General features: G+C 41.1%; 2 protein-coding genes across 4 annotated transcripts; one reads left to right on the plus strand and one right to left on the minus strand.

The window, feature by feature from the left end:
• Positions 1-717: 717 nt before the first annotated feature.
• On the plus strand, positions 718-9,086 carry LOC139620988 (proteasomal ubiquitin receptor ADRM1-like). 2 transcript variants are annotated; one of them, XM_071477123.1, is made up of 10 exons: positions 718-843; positions 2,117-2,340; positions 2,422-2,538; positions 3,130-3,253; positions 3,381-3,467; positions 3,582-3,675; positions 5,358-5,599; positions 7,237-7,394; positions 7,763-7,865; positions 8,725-9,086. In XM_071477123.1, the coding sequence occupies exons 2-10, from the start codon at positions 2,131-2,133 to the stop codon at positions 8,826-8,828; spliced, it is 1,239 nt and encodes a 412-aa protein (XP_071333224.1). In that variant the 5' UTR covers positions 718-843; positions 2,117-2,130; the 3' UTR covers positions 8,829-9,086. The 2 variants fall into 2 exon arrangements, with proteins under 2 accessions (XP_071333224.1, XP_071333223.1); XM_071477122.1 differs by having other exon boundaries at positions 720-843; positions 2,114-2,340.
• Positions 9,087-9,225: 139 nt separating this feature from the next.
• On the minus strand, positions 9,226-18,377 carry cables2a (Cdk5 and Abl enzyme substrate 2a). Of its 2 annotated transcripts, XM_071477120.1 has the most exons (9): positions 17,781-18,376; positions 17,251-17,343; positions 15,092-15,169; positions 14,839-14,938; positions 13,640-13,808; positions 13,440-13,537; positions 12,466-12,572; positions 12,093-12,297; positions 9,226-11,030 (listed from the first exon to the last, which is right to left on the minus strand). In XM_071477120.1, exons 1-9 carry the CDS (start codon positions 18,332-18,334, stop codon positions 10,890-10,892), a joined length of 1,545 nt encoding a protein of 514 aa, XP_071333221.1. In that variant the 5' UTR covers positions 18,335-18,376; the 3' UTR covers positions 9,226-10,889. The 2 variants fall into 2 exon arrangements, with proteins under 2 accessions (XP_071333221.1, XP_071333222.1); XM_071477121.1 differs by lacking the exon at positions 15,092-15,169 and having other exon boundaries at positions 10,787-11,030; positions 17,781-18,377.
• Positions 18,378-18,804: the final 427 nt, after the last annotated feature.

The following is an 18,804-nucleotide window of genomic DNA, read 5'->3' on the forward strand; positions in this document are numbered from 1 at the left end:
TGATAATGAGTATTTATGGCATCAGGACTATGTATTCAGGATTGTACTAAAATCAACCACTGTGTGTTTTCCTGAATGAATTTACGTTTTACCCAGTGGAACTGTGTAGTTTGCGCTATTAAAGTTTTAAATTAATAAGATATTTGAGGCTTTGAATGGCTGCTCAGAGAGTGGTTGTTTGAGATTTTTTTTTGGTTGGTTTTCGTCTTTTCATGGGATTTGTTGAGGAAAAAATACACAATATCATCAAAGTTATCCTTGAAGACCGGTCCAACCTTATTACCAGATCTTGCAGCCCACACTTGAATGGAGAGGCCCTGGGTTAGAGTCTAGCTTTGAGACACAACAATGACAAAACAGCCACAAAGAGACAAAACTACATAGATTCAAAAACTTTTTTTTTTTTTAAAAAAAGGCACGACTACAGAGAGACACAAACCTACTTCAAAGAGACATACAATTACACTATAGAGACAAAAGACAACTAAAAAAACACTCAAAAGAGGCACAAAACAGTTCAAATAGACACACAAAAAACACACAGATAATACAGACACAAAACTACCACAGAGGAAAAACTGTTTTACATTTACACTGATTTACATTTAATAAAATAAAATAAAATAAAATAAAATAATAAAAACACTGATGGACAGGAAGGCTCAGTTATACAAACCGGCGGTGTTGTGTCATCTCTACCGAACATGCGCAGGGATTTAAAGCCCCACATTACCGACACACGGTTCGACCAATCACAGTTAAGCACCGCAACCAGTCAACCAATCACGACCATCTGCAGGGAGTCTGCCCGTCCTGCGGTTGAACGCTAATTCAGAGAGAAATGTAAGTAGAAACATCTTATTTCATGTTTGTTTTGAATTTGTGACATAGAAAGCGGGTTCGTGTTTAGTTCGGGGGCCATGACATGTAAATTTGTGGCTCAGTCGTGACCGTAACGGGCTGAAAACAGGCTGCTGGCTGCAGGATGCAGAGTCATCTGTGGTGCGCCTGTGGCCGCGGTCCGCTCCAGTCGCTGTTTTATTATGGGAGCACTGGGATGAGCCTTGTTTCAGTTACAATGTCCATGTTAAAATCGGCTTCTGGATCATATTTTCAGTTCATTTCAATCTAGGAGAGCCCTCTTAGATATTCTTATTATATGAATGACTGTAACAAAATAATAATAATAATAATGATAATTAAAAAAAAAAAAAAAAAAAAGCCATACATTAAATGAGCTTGAAAAATGTTTAGAATGAATTCGCATAACAGAGTTGCCGTTTGTAATTTACATAAATCAATCTACATGATGTGTTCATCAATAGAGTGGAGTGACACAGCAGGAAAAATAGCCTCAATTATGGGGCCAGAGCTGCTCTCATTTCTCCCCCATGATTTTACAACCAACCAGTGTTTCATTCAGACTGTCCTTGTCCCCTTTAATGCATAAGTTTAAAGATCATGGGCTGCAGTGCCATTATGTTTAAGGCTGTGCTGTCAATGTGCAGTGTTACAAGTATTTTGGGATCCACCATATACAGTAGAGACGGGGTTTCCATCAGTACAGGCTTTAGTGGGAGGAAAAAACGGCCAAATTTATAATGAAAGCTGAAGCATGGCCTTGATATGTGCATAATGACTCACTGGGTTATTTATTGAGACTGTCAAACAGTTCAGTTTGACTGCAGCTCAGACCTGGATCCAGTGACAGATTATAACAGCACTTACCAAGAAGAGATGATAAAAAGGGTACAAGCTAGAGCACAAGAGGGAAGTAAATATCAGTTATATTGTGATATAAATCCCGAATTAATTATCAGTCCACTGTATACAAACATATATGTATCACTAAATTCATAAGATTCAAGTAAAAGTTGAGCCTAAATCAACATTTTTAATTCACAGACAATAGAGTCTTAGTTATGTTTCACAACTGCCTGAAAATGTTGGAGCATGACCATATTTATAATTTTATTTATGTGCTAGTATCTTAATTTTGGTCCTGATGTTTTTATGGGATAACGTCAGGTTTAGTGGCATTTTGTGTTTGTGTTGTTATATTTATGTGAATGAGTTAACACACAGGGCTTCCTCCTCCTCTCTGTCCCTTCAGCAGTTGACCTCTTCATCATGGCTTCTGGAGCTTTGTTCCCCAGCATGGTGTCTGGGTCCCGCGGCTCCTCCAGCAAGTACCTGGTGGAGTTTCGGGCCGGTAAGATGACCATGAAGGGCAGCACGGTGACCCCTGACAAGCGCAAAGGTCAGGTCTACATCCAGCAGACCGACGACTCCCTCATCCACTTCTGCTGGAAGGATCGGACGACAGGGAACGTGGATGATGTAGGTGACTGTCTGCATGTAACACTGGTTGGTCTGTGTCCGAGTCTTTTAATATTAACCATTTTCATCTCCTTAAACTAGGACCTGATCATCTTCCCTGATGACTGCGAGTTTAAAAGGGTAAACCAGTGCACCACGGGACGAGTTTATGTGTTGAAGTTCAAAGCTGGCTCCAAAAGACTCTTCTTCTGGATGCAGGTATAACAGACAAAGTTATAAAGGCACATTTATGCAAGCACATTTTGTTTTTTGTTCAAGCTAAAATTTAAATCTTTGGAGTGTGTTTATGGGTTGTTTTTAGCAAATTTTAAACATAAATATATATATTTGTGTCCCGTTTTTAAACACTTACATCTTCAGCAGCAACAAATGGGCGCCCAAGTCCCACAGACAGGTTAGGGAAGTAGTTTTGAGAGACACATTGTTGGTTTTAGTATTTTCATTTGTCATTTGTTGGTTTATTGACAATTAACAGTGTGCAAAAAAAACATTAACCAAAAATCTTTTGTGTCTAGTTGCTGAGTTTAAAAGAGCCAATGTAGAATCAAAATGTAATATTTATAACGTAAAATAAAATAGACATTTTAAACGGAGGAAATCTAACCAGCTCATTGCATCTTTCCGATTTATTTTCACTTTAAATGAACATGGAAGTGATCACTGCAAACAGAAGGAAACTCCGCTTATTTGCACAGTAATATGTGTTTTTTTTTTTTTCTCAGAAAGTTGTTAGTCAGCAATTGTGATTTAGATGGTGCCTCTCTGAGTTTTCTGTTCTTCTGATCTCAGGAGCCGAAGACTGACAAGGATGAGGAGTACTGCCGCAAAGTGAACGAGTATTTGAACAACCCACCCATGCCTGGAGCTCTCGGTAGCGGCAGCAGTGGAGGACATGACCTGTCTGCTCTGGGAGGTAACACATGCTCATATTCCCCTAATCATGCTTTAACTGTGTCATGGACGAGAACCAGAAATATGGCATAGAAAACCACCAGAAAACATCATCAGTCATGCTGTGTGTCACATGTTTGCATGTAAAGGAGAGGGTGGTCTGCAGAGCCTTCTGGGAAACATGAGCCACAACCAGCTCATGCAGCTCATTGGACCAACTGGACTGGGCGGGATCGGTACGTACTTTCTTAAATGAGTCCTCAAGCTGCAGAGGTGACAGCTTAAATACATGATCTGACATGTTTGCTCTGAAGTGAAAAATATCCTGTTTCATGCTCTCTGATTATCAGGTGGCCTCGGAGCTCTGGCCGGTCCAGGCTTGGCCAACCTCCTGGGCAGCAGCAGCAGCAGCAGCGTTCCTGCAGCCAGCAACTCCTCAACAAGGTATCTGATGTGTCTTATTTCAGTCAAATGTCAAAAAGAAATCATTTACATATTCCCTGAAACAGTTTCTGTTCAAACACAGCTATTATCTTATATTTTTGAGCCTACTCAATATTTTTTTATTTTATTTATTTATTTTTGTGGCATATTTTTCTTGGCTGGTAAACAGCCAAACATAGAAGATTAGATGCTGCCAAGAAATATTTGAGGGGCAGCTGTGGCAAACAGAAGGTGGGCGAGCATAAGCAGTATCAGCTGTCTAAAACATGACCAGTAAACGCTAAGTTTTAGTGTCAGTACAACAGGGAGAAATCTTGAGATTGAAGGTTCTGTACCGACCTTGAAAACACAAACTCCACTTACTGGAAATTCTCAGGAGCTTTTAGCTGAGGGCTTTAATTCAGACGTAAAAGTTCCAGAAAGTGGACCTGGTACTCAAGATTTATCTGTTAAAAACTTTTTTTTGTTTGTTTGTTTGTTTGTTTGTTTGTTTTTTGTGAAACTTCAAATACTGCTTCCTTTACACATTTACATTTAGGGCTGTAACTAATGATTATTTCCATTATCAATTAGTCTACTGGTTATTTCCTCAACTCATTGTTTTAGACCCAAAATGCCTGCTTTTTTGCCCAAACAACAGTCCAAAAGATATTTTAAGATAAGGTTACCGTCGCATAATACAAATAAAAGCAGCATGATGTAATGATTGAAATTTTTGTTAAGCAGTAATTGCAAAGGCAGTGAAGTTGAGAGAAAAGTTTTTAGGCTGGAAGACAGATTGAAGGTTGTGATGCTTTCATTCAGTCTTTTTCGGCTGATTATTTTACACTAAAGAAATCACTGCCGTACAACCCACACAGTTAGGACTTTAATACATTGAATACATGTGTTTTAAATGTAGCTTAAGCACGAAATCCCTTGAAAAAATGAGATGGCAGATATAGAGATCTGCGAAGCTAGCCGCTGTTAGCAGGAGTTTAGCTGTTCGTTATCTTTTCGTCATGAATTAATTTAGCTGCTGCTCAGTGGGATGACAAACTAAATTCTCAGTTCATCAAAAATGGATATGTTTCATTTACAGATAAGAACTAGGGGAAATTTTAATAGCCAAATGTAGCTTTAGTTTTAGCTAAGGCTAGCCATCAGTAGCCTCTGACATTAGAAGTGTAGAAGCTGTTCTTCTGTGGCGCAGAGTTCAGTCCTACAGCTCACAGATTATATGTTTCTATGGCATCATTTGTTTATTATAGTAAAACATATGTTTAAACAGGTTAAAACTCAATTTGACCAAATATGTAGTTACTGTATTTTACCTTTGAGTGGCAGTATTATCAAGAGTTACCTATTCATTTTCTGTTCATTGTCTTATCAGTGAATCATCAATAGATCAGATCAGAATATGAAGTATGCACAAGAGGGAACTGGAGAAACGTGTCCTTTGCTCTGTGTTGTTGTTCTTTACACCCTCATCTACTAAATATGTGAAGTTCATTCTTCCTTCTCTGGGGCTGCTGAAAGGCGTTCCTGTAAATGAGGGAAATTACTGAAGCAGAAGTAGATTTAGTTCTCATGAAGTAACGATAGAAATCACAGGTTGATGATTTATATCAGTTCAGGATGTAGGAAGTTTGTTTCAGCGACTGTCCTGTGATGGAGAAGGTGTTTTTTCTCTCTCCTCTCAGTCCGTCCACAGCCGTCACCCCCACCTCTACCTCTGCTGCCAGTCGGCTCAGCTCCACCCAGGTGCCCACCACCCCCATCACTCCCTCAGCCACCTCGGCAGCCTCCCCCACAGCCACCACCCCCTCCACCCCTGCGGTGTCCTCTCTGGCAGCAGGGGCGGCCAACCCCACACAGCCCATCCAGCTGAGAGACCTGCAGAGCATCCTGGCCACCATGAACGTGCCTGCCAGCGGCCAGGGAGGTGAGGCACCAACTGTAGGGAGAACGTAGCCTCCAGCAGACTGAAAACTCTTCTCCTCAGAGCTGAGATAAGACAAAAACTTAAACAACCACCAAAGGCAAAATGCATGATATCAGGTCTAATTAGTGGAAATTCAACTAATTATGCAGCAAATAATTAAAACCGTGAACACAACAGATTCTGTAATAATGTGTAATTTTAACATAATAAATTCAGTGTGTTGCAGAAACAGTAACCCCCTGCAAACACAGCAATCTGTCGCTGTTTTGATTTAATTTTGCAGTGGCGCACTACATGGGGCACAGCTCTGCATCCTTCCTGCTTTATTGACACTATTTATCCCTGTCACCTTGCCTATAGATTCACATACAAAATCAGAGAGAGCTGAGAGAGTAGAAAGAGAAGGAAGAGGCTGATCGATATTTTTATATTAACAGTGGATCACATGGCTACTGTATGTGAAAGGGGGTGAACCCACAGAGAATTATCACCAGACTGTGGATCTTTATAGAAGTTTTCAGCTCAATGTTTTAGTTATTGTGTTGATTCATTTTTTAAGCTCTCGTAGTGTCGTTTTCAGCCGCAGTAGGAAGCAGTTTTCAGTGAAAAAGCTCGGAGAAACAAAATTTTTGTAACTTTCTGGTGAAGAAAGTCTTATTGAGCATCTTAAAAGCCAGATACTGTATTTTTCTCAGATATTGGTGTAGAATAAAATGTATACTATTGCAGCTGTATTATAATAAGTTTACCATATCAACTTAAAAGCTGACAATATGTCAGTGTTGTGTTTCCACAGTCCTCAAGAAGTGAAAGAAAAATCCCATCATTGCAGGGTAAAATAAAATTTAAAAGGTCTTTGAAGATGTTAAAGTGTTTCAGTTGAAACAAGAGTTAAAACCCACTTAAAGTCCTGTCACCAGTTAAACTATAAGCACAGAAATTAGCTGACAGGAGTGGTAAATACAAGTCGTGTATCTATATATTTGCTTTGTTTTTACTGTGGTGCTCCTGACAGTCGCTACATTGTTACCAAGTGGTTGCTAAGGAGTTCCACTGGGGTATAAGTCTTTACTAAGTGGTTGCTAGGTAGTTGATATGGAGTTCCTGGCAGTTGCTAGGTAGTTGCTAGCATAGTACTAGTTTTGTGTGTGTGTTACATCGCTGGATTAACCTGCTAGTCGGCAGCGCAGCAAAAATTTGTTGTTGGGTCCTTATTGACCCCCAGTATACATGGCAGTGTCATGATGTCTCCAGAAACCAACCTGTACTCTAAGGCTGAAATAATTACATGATTCATTGATTAGTGGATTGATCTTTGAATCTCTGAATGTCTCTGAGCACCTGCCTAATGGTCAGACTCTAGGAAACTGAAACAGGCATTGTTTCGGTCCTATTGTGCAGGTGTTTGTGTGGATACAGCAAGTTAAAGCAGTTTGTACATTACAGTATGTGTGCGTGTATTAATTCCTAAAACTATGTTATTGTTTGAAGCTAAATGTCCTGGTGTTCATGAAAATTGAGCTTCCAAGCCTGAAACAGAAATAGAAAGTGGTGGTTTTATAACTGTAGGTAAGCAAATGTGGGGGTTATGTATTTATTCAGACTAACCGGTTTTTGGTGGTGTTCGTTACCTGTAGTGGACCTTGCCAGTGTCCTGACACCTGAGATCATGGCTCCCATCCTGGCCAACCCTGAGGTGCAGCAGAGGCTGATGCCCTATCTGCCCTCCGGAGAGTCCCTGCCCCAGAGCTCAGAGGAGCTCCACAACACGCTCAGCTCGCCTCAGTTTCAGCAGGTAAAGTGCTCACCCTCTTGAATATCATTCGAAAACAGGTGATTTCCTCCTTAGCTCTAGGAAAGTACGTGTTTCAAGTTATTAAGTTATTATGTTATTACAGTTATTTAACAGTTCCGTCAAATTAGCTTTGCATTTATTTCTTGTAGTAGTAGTTTCAGTCTGTTACATATGATAAACACAAACCACTCTTGGCTTATTTCAAGCCAGGTCGGAGTTTGACATTAAACATTTTGCTGTTGTTGAGCACAAAAGCAGCTTGTGAATTGTGAGGTACTGTGTTCTCCTCTGAGCAGAATTCTGGTCACTGTGAGGCCGTCTTTTGTTGGTATTTGCCCTTACTCTCGGTATTTATTATCTCTCTGCAGGCTATGAGCATGTTCAGCAGCGCCCTGGCATCCGGGCAGTTAGGGCCTCTAATGAACCAGTTCGGCTTGCCTGCAGAGGCTGTCGACGCCGCTAACAAAGGAGGTCAGTGTTTTACCCACATAAAGCAGAGACACTGTAAATGTTTGTTTCATTGTGAGAAAATTCACCCTGTTTTTTTTATATTTACACATGGCAGAGAAAATGGAAAAACTTGAGTATTTCCAAATTAAGCAACTTAATACTTCACCAGAGGTTAAAGGGAGATATTATAATGGTTAATCCACTACATTTGACAGTTTTAGTTAGTAGTTAGTTTGTCGATTAAGATTTTATACACAAAACATTTGATCATATAAAAAAAAAAGGCTTACACACTAATGTGCCCGCAATAGTTATTGAAATATAATACATAACACACATTTTTCTGCTTAACAAGTACTTCTCTTTTGAACACTTTAAGCACATTTGCTGATTGTACTTACTTTATGTATTTTTACTTAGATAAAATTTGGAATGCAAGACTTTTACCTATTATGGAGAAATTCGACATTGTGGTATCATTGCTTTTACTTAAGTACAGGATATGAAGAGTTTTTCCACTGCTGCTTTTTATGACTACCAAAGGTCAGATCACAATACTCAAGTTTGGAAAAGTCTGCAAAAAGCATAAAACTGGGGATGACAGACAAAGGATGGTGGCCTGTTAGTGTGACTCTGGTTTCTCCAACGTATGAATGAGATTTCCAAGATATCTACATGAAATTTTAAAAGGCATTCACTATTTTAAATACTTGTTAGTAGATCAGTGCATTTTTAGTTTTTGTCTTCAAATTGGATTTGTTGACAATGAGAAAAATGTAGAATATCAGCCTCATCCATTAATGATTAATTGGGAGAATAAATGATACTTAAGACAATCATTATTCGTGGCCCCAACCACTTGATGTTTTTGTCTTTGCAGATGTGGAGGCTTTTGCCAAAGCCATGGAGACTGAGACAAAGTCAGACCAGGACGGAGACTCCAAAGATAAGAAAGATGACGATGAAGATATGAGTTTGGACTAAGAACCTCTGATATTATTATTTAATGTATTTAGCTGCTTCTGCTGTTTTGTTACTATTCCAACATTTAGGATAAGGATTGTGGTTAATATAGTAGAAACTGTGACTAATATTTCCTCTGAGCTGATAGTGCTGTGTTCATCCTGCGACAGCGTGTTGATTTAACTGATTTAACTGAATGAACATGTGTTCTTCCTGCATGTCAGCTAGTAGCCCATCCTGTCCTAACAACAAGGGAACAGTAAAGTGATGAGAAACACGCTCATCTGTTGGGTTTCTTTTCTAGCCAGCGCTACAGTAGACTTTATTTAGTGCCTGTAATGGCTTGAAGAGATGAAAACTGCCACATTATTATCAAACACCACACTCTAAATTATTGATCATTAAAAACAAACTCCACTTATTTCAGTGTCTGAAAATATATTTCAAAAACATTCATTTTACAGTAAGAAAACAATGAATATTTAACCATTTGACAACCAGACTGATCCATTTTCTGCAGTTACACAAGGCTATTTGGATGTTTATTGTGACACATTTTTCACCACTGCAGACACACAAAACTGAATCACCGTCATGTTTACGACTATGAAGACTGTCCAGAAAGTGTAAATGATTATCTTTCCCAGACAAGAGCAACCAACATTTAAAAATCTCCAGCAGCAAGACAAAGAAATGTCAACGTTAAATATCACTTATGAAAACGTGGTTAACCATTTAACTGCCACTGTAGTTTCAGGCACTTCTTCCCCCCTTTTACTTGTCCACCTAATGGCACAAAAATCTGAAGAGTTACTTCGCAATACATACTCCAGTCAGGTTAATACCTTCTGGTATTTGGGAGCAACTCATACATCTATTCATATACTTCAGAGTTACACCGGTTGGATTTCCTATTGTGTCAAAGCACAACAAATCCATTACCATCCACTGGCTTAGAACGGAGTGCAGGTGATTTCAGTGATGATAGCTACAGTAACCATTTCTAAACTTTTCTTTGGGTTAGATTTTATGAGCTGTTCAAAGATATGAGAACGCAAAATTCCTGAGAACTGAAAAATACAACAACTAGCTAGACTATTGAGGAATAAAAATCCAGTGCATTTAGCAAAACATATCCCTGGGTAATGACATGAAATATAAAAAAACAAAAACAAAAACACCTTTACTATAAATAATATGCCTCCATCGTCCTGTTTCCATGCATGTGACACCACAGACACTGTATATTAACACAGTTTTTCAACCAACAAAGTCGGAACACAGTGAGGCCACGTGAATATTTTTTTTTCTATTCAAGATCAAGATAAATAGATGAATGTGGCTTGATTGTAAAGTACAAACAAACAAATAAAAGGCCACTTCCTTCTCTAAAAACAGACTTGAACTAAAACCATGTTTTACACCCACAATCTACAGTTTCATGTTTCTGTCTAATGGCTAAAAATGCTTCAATGTCACAGTAGGTTTAAAAGGCATTTACAAAATCAACAGTGTGGTGCTTTGTAATAAAAACTATACAGGCTGTATAGTAAGGAGAAAGGTGCAAGTGAAGAGTTTTCCACAAACACAAACATCACAGCGTACAATTCATTTAAACAGAGGTGAAGAATAATAGGATGTACCAAAAAAAGGGTCACACGGAACCAAAATAAAAGCACAATTAATGTGCTCATTGAACATCTCTAACATAGAGCTCATGACGGGATCAACATCAGAACATCACACGTATACAAACGCTTAAAAAGACATTCAGATAGACACACATGCCATCAAGTCTGAAACATATGCCAACGGGTGTAAACTAGTTATTCTTCATACACAGTGAGTGACTCAAGCCACGACTGAAAGGAAATAAATAGTACCAGAATTATTTGTTTTAAACACGACAGCTTATAAACTGGTCAATCCACCATACACACACACGGTCAGTTGCAATTTACTTTGCCACACACACACACACACACACACACACACACACACACACACACACACACACACACACACACACTTGCTGGTGTTATTAATGAAACCAGCGGAGTGTCAGACCTGGCCACATCCAGTCTAACCCTGCTGCACCAGCCTGCGGTAGTGCGGCATGACCTTGCTCTCGGGGAGGTAAAGTCCCATCTCCAAGGCAACCAGCACAGGGAACTCCAGAGGAATCAACTCCCGTCTGTTAATACGGAAACGCTCCTCCAGCTTCTGCTCGTCCACGGGGAGGAAAAGAGAGGGAGGGTTTTTGTTAGAGTCTAAAAATGTTAAAAAGATGCAGATGAACACACACAGTGAAATATGAAGTGTTGACGTGAGTTTTGTTTCCTGGTCAGTTTCTCTGTCTCCATTTCGATGCTCATGCTGTGTCCATTCAGAAAGTTTATCAATAGTAATCATGATGATTTGTGATACATGGACAGTTCTCTAACTGCAGCTGTGTGAATATGAAACATAGCTTAATGAGCCTGTAAACCTGCTCATGTTAAAAAGTTAGAATCCCTAATATTTTCATGAACTCTATTTCTGATACTATTCATGACCATCCTTCAGTCTGGGATTCAAACTGGCTTCACACAAACAGGAAATGATGCATGTATGTGATCCATCTTACTGTTAGTCATTTTATCTTACTGACATCAGCCTCAGTGTTTACTGCTCATTTTCCCACAGTCATACCAGAGCTGTATTAAGTTACTGCTGATGCTAAATAAGTATTTCCTACAGATGCTCGTTCAAATTAAAAGCATTCAACAGGTGAAACATGGGGCAGCTTTTATTGTGGAGAAGTCACAGGAAATTCAGTGTTTCTGTCACTGAGTTTGTTGCAGGTTTTTTGTGCTGCAACTGAGCAGCTTTTTCTAACTTAGTGTTTGTTTGGTTGGTCAACAAGCTCTGAGCTCCATTTATACAGTGGGAAACAATGGTGAAATTTGAAGATGTGGTACATTTTTCAGGAGTTGCTGTCCTCAGTGTGCAGTATTATCAAGACTTCTAACTTTAACTTACACATTTATGAGCTTCACTAATTTAACTGTCATCCACACTTACTTCCATAGCATTGTGAAGCACCCTTTTCTAATCCTGAATGCTAATGAGGGTGATTGAAAGGATGATGATGGGTAAGTAACACTGGGCTAGATACTGTGGGTCTTACAGGTTTTTCCACTTTGTCAACACATCTGTCAACAGGTTGAAAGTCAACATCTCCTGCTTTGTTTTAGGTTTCTACTCTCTGACACTGAGCTCTGTTTGTGTGGAAACTTTACTCACATCAATGAGCTGTTTGACTTCTGGCTTCCGCAGATCACTGCTGATCTTTGCAGCCAGCAGCACGCACGCTGCCGCCACCAGCTTCCTGTTCTGCTTGTTGAGGCGACCCTGCAGCACCAGCTTCTCAAAGTAAACAAAGGCCATTGCTATGGTGACCGGCTGCAGGCCGCACTCCTCGCTCACGGCCCGCATCTCCCTCTTCAGGCTAGTGGAGAAGAGGGGGGGGTAGTTACTGATGTTTTCTAAGACAGTGTGTTGTGTAACCAGGTTTGAAAAACCACAAGGAACAGTGAGGAGGCACAACAAGGTTCAACCTTCAAACCGCTCTTAGGGAAAAGTTTGATAGTGAAAATATAATCTAACATATCTTTACCTTCTTATCTTGCTCAGTGTCAGCTTAATGTGAGGAAACTTCTCCTTGAAAGTCTCATTCATGTCCTTCTTCAAGTCAGATGGTTTCACATACTCAATAACAGTTGTCTGCAGAGACGGAAAAACAAAGCAGCACATCAGTGTAGAAGTGCCTCATGTCAGCATGAATTACAGCAACATAAAGCTTCACAGTGTTGCTTCTAAATCCTCTTGATAAATCTCATTTCACATGCACTAATGCTTGAGGTTACAGTCTTGTGACGTGATCTACAGAGCAGCAATAGAATCATGTGAATGGGACATAATGGAAGTATTTTACTCTCACACAGGGCTGGAGGAACAGAGGTGGAGAACTGTGTCATTTTACATGTTAATGTCAGAACGATTTACAAGTCAAATTAAATGGCCCTGTCCCTGATTTCGGACACAAAGAAGAGCCCATGTGAGACCATTAGTATGTTAACATGCACTTATGATCAGGTTATTTGAACAGAGAAACCAGGTTACACAGGTAAACAGAGAACACATCTGAATGCACTGTAATAACCTAGTAAGTAAATCCATGTACACATGATTTCTCCCCTACCCAAAACCTTATTTTGGAAACATGGCTCTTATTTTAACCGTCAGTAAAAGGAGACTTCAGTCGTGACTTCTTAGTGTTTTGGTATTTTTCTTTTTTTTGGTGTGTTTAGATCAGATAAGTGAGAGCACAGTCAGAGTGGAGCACAAAAGTGATATGAGGATCCTAAAATGGTTTGCATAGATAGAATCAGGAGATTAGAGCTTTCAAGCAATGTATAATTTATCAGGGTTGTTTGAAGGTTGAGTCCGGTACAGAACAAAACGCACAAAGGGCAGAGCATGCCACAGGAGGGACAGTGTATTTTAAAAGGTTAAGCCATTTGTTTACTGCTGACTGTAACCTGGTTACTTGGATGCCTGTAAACATAATGAATGAAAGTAAATTCTCACCACATATGATGCAAATGTAAGAACCCTCTTGTGTCTCCCACAGGGCCACTGAGGGTCACTGAGCAGGTTAGGGTCATACTCTGCCACCTCCTCGATATCTGGAAAAACACAACAAATAAACAGTGTGTGTCACAACATATGAGGCCAGTTTAACCGTGGAGAGGCAGGTGTGTGTCTGTAAGATTCGGTTTGAGACATACATGGGTCCTGTGCAACGCTGTTGTTCAGACGAGCCTGGGTGAGGTTCCTCTGCCCGTTGCCACGGTAACGTGACTGAGGGGTCTGAGCTGTGCAGCTCTCAGGCACGCCGCCGCTCTTCTGCCTCACCAAGGCGTTGGTTGGATAAAGGAACTGAGCATATGACACCGTCTGAGGAAGAGAAACAAGACCGTCAGAGACTCATCTGAGTAATGAAGCACTGCACACTCACTCAGCACTTTATTAGGAACTCCTTTACACCTGCTTATTCATGCAATTATGCAATCAGCCAATCGTGTGGCAGCAGTGTCATTGTCACACCAAACATCAGAATGGGGAAAACGTGATCTCAGTGACTTGGTGTCTGAGTATTTCTGAAACTGCTGATCTAATGGGATTTTCTACACACGGCAGGCTCTACAGTTTTTATTCAGAATGGAGCCAAAAACTAAAAACATCCAGTGAGTGGCAGTTCTGAGATGTAAACGCCACGTCAGGTTCCGCTCCTGTCCAACTACAACAGAAATCTGAGGCTGCAGTGGGCACAGGCTCACCAAAACTGGACAGGTGAAGACAGGATAAACGTAGCCTGGTCGGATGAATCTGGATTTCTGCTGAGGCAGCAGATGGTCAGGTCAGAATCTGGCATCAACAGCATAAAACCGTGGATCCAACCCGCCTTGTGTCAACAGGCCAGGCTGGTGGTGGTGGTGGTGGTGGTGGTGTGATGTTGTGGGGAATGTTTTCTTGGCACAATTTGGCCCCGTTATACCAGTGAACCATTGTTTGAATGCCACAGCCTGAGTATTGCTTGTGCATCTCTTTATAGCCACAGTTTACCACCTTCTAATGGCCCCTTCCTGCATCATAGTGATTAACTCACAAAGCAAAAGTCGCCTCAGACTGGTTTCATAAACATGACAATGAGTTCAGTGAACTTCAGTGGCCTCCTCAGTCAGCAGATCTGAATCCAATAAAACACCTCCGGGACGTGACAGAACTGGATTGGCTGCCTGAACGTGCAGCTGACAAATCTGCAGAAATGATGTGATGCAATCACGTCAACATGGAGCAGAATCTCTTATGGAATCCATCCCATGAAGAACTGAGGCTATTTTAAGATCAATGGGAGGCTCTACTCCGTCTTCGTCTGGCGCTCCTAATAAAGTGCTCGGTTACTCTATATTAGATAGATATTTACCTTGCCATAAGTGCCCAGCTCCACACCTTCCAGGGAGGGGAGCAGGTCTGCAGCCACCACAGAGGACACCCTTTGTCTCTGAGCCTCCAGCTTGGGATCACTGTTCAGAAACAGTCACATGTAGGTCATTTTCACCACATTCTGCACACACTGACCTGTCCTGACAATGATGGGATGGATCACAGAGGAGGGTGATGGAAACATAAAAGCGAGGGGTGGGTGCTCTCTGCTTGGGATGGTGCTTTCTTTGTACCTGAAGTGTGCACTCTCTCCATAGGGCAGCACTGAGAAAGCAGCATATAGCGACCGCTTGGCACAAATCAGCATGATCCTGCAGGACACAGCAAGTACAGGCAGACAAAACAGATGGTGTGTCAGTCTACAAGCAACAACGGCAGTCACTGCTGCTCAACAGCTACTGTACACACGACATTCATCAAGGCTAGAGCTGCAGTGACAGTCACAGAGCCACCACTACTTTGGTTACTACCAAAGCTAAACAGCTATCACCAACAATCTAGAGTTTAAAGCAGGAGGAGAAATCTGAGAGCTGCACGAGCATGAGGCAGTGTCTCCCCATGTATCACCATTACGTTCAAGTCACAGAGACGAGTGGAGCTTCACCAGTCGTCTACAGAAAGAGTAAGTAAAGTAATTGGCAGCTATTTCGATGATCATTTAAATGGTCAAATATTTTTTTCCGCAGAAATTCAAAAACTTCACTGGCTGTAGCTTGTGTTCTGATTCCAAATGTTAATATTTTCAGGTTCTCCTTGTCTTGTATGATATTTTAATGTAATATCTGTAGGTGCTGGACTAGATGACAAGATATCTGAAAGCATCACTTCCATCCCCAACTGTGATGGACTTTTTTTTTTTTTTTTTATCATTGTCTGATGTTTTGGAGGACCAAACATCAATATATACTAATGTACAGGTTTTGATAGTTTTCTCGAGTAATTAATTGGTTTTCTGTTGTCTACAATGAAATTCCTTTTTTTTCCGATGGTTGGTTTACTTAAATGTAAATGTGGCAAATATTCACACTGGAGACACTGGAACCATCAAACATTTGACCATTTTTGTTTAATAAATAATTTAAAATAATAAATCAATTATCAAAATAGCTACAGTATATAGTATAGTAGTATAGTTTTCTGTGGGCCAAAGATTAATTGACTGGTTGTTGATTGTTTCCAGCAGATGCAACATTTTTTCTAGATGGTTTTAAGAGTCTTTGAAGCTCTTGAAGCACAGAGATCACATGTCATTCATATATATATATATATATATTACTTGAATGTCAAGTTAATACACGAGAGACACAAACTGGGACTAAGGGCTGGACTACATAAAACCAGGGGCAGGAAGCTACCAGGCGCAGTATACTTTCACTAGAACTGACAGAAATGTGGACAAAGTACTTGCTCACAGTCTACTTAACTCCACCACAACCAGTGAACACAACAGTGCTTTTTGGGACTAAAGAAAACAGCACAAACACCAGGGGCTTCATCTCCACACAAAACACCGATCAATAACATACAGTCAGCAGCCTCTGCTGTGGAGACTCAGCAGTAAACACCCAGGTCAGACCTTGAAGGACAGATATCAAATCTCTTACAGGGGACAACATCACAACGCACACTCTACTGGTGTTAGTTAGCTTAGTTATATAACTCTGATAGCTTCGCCTCAAACACGCAATGTGTGACTGCCTCAAACAGAAACAGAAAGCCACGGCGGTGGGGCACTTCTGGCTTTCTACATCATTGTTTTGCACACACCAGCAGAAAACACATGACACACTAGTATGTAGGTGGGTATGAACATGGAGTTGTCTCAGACGATGAAATGTGGAAGAGAACTAATGGAAAAAGAAAATTCTATGCGACATGTTTTTGTCAGTAACCACACACAGTAATCATTTTCCAGAAAACAGAATCCCAACATATATAATTCCGCACTCCTGTTTTCTAACGCTCATCAACCGGCTTAACGAACAGCCAGCAGTGTGATATTTCAGTCCAGTCTTGCACCAGGGGTTACCTCACTGTTGGTGCAATAGGGTGTTACATTTCCACACTGCACCTCTTTTGGCTTTTGCTAAGCTTCCAAGGGTGATTAAATTCACTGTAGCAATCGCCACTCAGCAGCTGTACCGCTGTTATTCGTCTGCAGGCCAAACTAAGTCTCTGCCAAGTCTCTGTTAAGCAGCTTATAACAATACTAGCGGGAGGAGTATGACACAGCTAGAGAGGGCCTATTTCAGAGTCCAAAATAAAACAGGCTTTGTTTTTGGATTTCTCTGACAGGAAAATGTGTGTAGTAAGTCAGAGTTTTTCATGTGTTCCTCTATTGCACTCTCTATGTAAAAGTATTTGTGTATGTAAATACATTCTGGACATTCACCTGCATCCTCTGGTATCATATTGCCTCATACTCTTGATGAAGTGGACTTTCTTTGGCACCTTGGGTCCAGGAGAGCCAGAGACATTTCTCAACCTGAGTAAAAAGTCAGAGTGATAGAGACACCATGTCATTAATGCTGGAACAACATCAACCAAACAAAGGACCTTCACATGATATGGTGAGATCTGTGACCTGGATATACAGTAATATAGATCTCTTCTACAGCACAGGTAATCCACAGGTATCCAACCCTCCTTATACAAGAGGAGGGAGATTTGTTGGGTGTTTTCTACAGACAACAACTGACACCATGAATCTGAAGAGTGAGACAGTGCAGTGTTCACTAGAAACAACCCTATTTTAAATGAACAGTAAATATATATATAATCAAATATATATAATATTCTACTTATAATATATTGATATTACCGTCAGAGAATGAAAGTGAATATCTCTGATGATAACTATTGGTTTCATTTTATGCGGAAGTCAATAAAGGCCCATGGTGACACACCGACCACTATGCTCACCTCTGCCGTGAATCCTGGGAATTACCGGCCGGGACCGGGCTCAGGGCGGCGGGCGTTGACCTGACACGGGAGCAGGGCTGGTGGCCGGCGGGCACAGGAGACAGTGGAGTGTCCGGTGTTAGCGTCTCGGCCGCAGAGCCACCCTCCAAAAATACCTCATTGGCCCCCACAACACTTGCCCCGGCAGGTCCCGGAGACATTACCAAAGAAGGTCGAGTAGGAGTAGCCACCCCGGGAAAACTGGAGGAAGAGCTACTACCGGCCGCGGAGGGCTCTGTCACCTGAGCGGCCGGTCCTTGGCTATCCGCCGGCGGGGGCACGACCGTTGCGCCGCCGTCTCTGTCCCCGAGTCTTTGCTCCTCGGTGGCTTTTTGGTCGGTATTTCCATCGGTAAACTGACACTGGGGCCGTCCGTCTAGTGAGATATTGTTGAGGAATAACAGAGCCGCCTGCCTCCTCCTGGAGTCTTTCGCTCTCCTCCGGTGCTCTCGGTGTGTCTTCGCCGGTTTACTGGTACTGCCGGTGGGCTGCAGACCGCAGACAGCGGTCGCCATTCTAGTTTGAAATGTGGCCGTTGAAAGCAACGGCAACGAGTGACCGGTACCAGCGCTTTAGCCCCGCCCCTCCTGTGCACTGATTGGCTGTGACGGTAATTATTCAGATTGTAACGCGCTTGTCTTGTAAATACTCGTAGGCGATTGGATGAAAGACGTTTTATGCAAATATATTATTGGTGCTCGTATTTGATTGGGTGGATGGAAATAGTGGGTGGGGCAAAGGAAACAAAGGAGACATTTAAAATCACTTAACCTTAATGATTCACCTTAAATTTGTTAATAAGTTTTTTTTAATGAAATGAAGTAATCCTTTATGAGGAGTAGGACCAGAGTAAGTTGGTTCTTATGCCCAGGGTATGAGAAACACCAGTGACACTAATAATGTTCTATTATGTTATAAAATATCACAGTAAAAGTTTAACATAGTGATGAGTTATTCAGTTATTTTTGCATTCATCGCAGGGAAT

This window comes from Trachinotus anak, unplaced genomic scaffold (assembly GCF_046630095.1).
Source record: "Trachinotus anak isolate AG129_WGS33_773 ecotype Australia unplaced genomic scaffold, CSIRO_AGI_Tana_v1 ptg000004l, whole genome shotgun sequence".
NCBI classification, from domain to species: domain Eukaryota; kingdom Metazoa; phylum Chordata; class Actinopteri; order Carangiformes; family Carangidae; genus Trachinotus; species Trachinotus anak.

Bases quoted from the DNA above. Each gene is read 5' to 3' on its own strand.
- cables2a (XM_071477120.1), bottom strand. From the start codon at position 18,334: ATGGCGACCGCTGTCTGCGGTCTGCAGCCCACCGGCAGTACCAGTAAA. The intron at 12,298-12,465 runs GTAAAGATATGT...CTTCTCCACTAG, and splicing joins ACACTGAGCAAGATAAGAAG to CCTGAAGAGGGAGATGCGGG. The intron at 11,031-12,092 runs GTGAGTAAAGTT...GTGGACGAGCAG, and splicing joins AAGTCAAACAGCTCATTGAT to AAGCTGGAGGAGCGTTTCCG.
- LOC139620988 (XM_071477123.1), top strand. From the start codon at position 2,131: ATGGCTTCTGGAGCTTTGTTCCCCAGCATGGTGTCTGGGTCCCGCGGC. The intron at 5,600-7,236 runs GTGAGGCACCAA...CGTTACCTGTAG, and splicing joins GCCTGCCAGCGGCCAGGGAG to TGGACCTTGCCAGTGTCCTG. The intron at 7,395-7,762 runs GTAAAGTGCTCA...ATCTCTCTGCAG, and splicing joins GCTCGCCTCAGTTTCAGCAG to GCTATGAGCATGTTCAGCAG.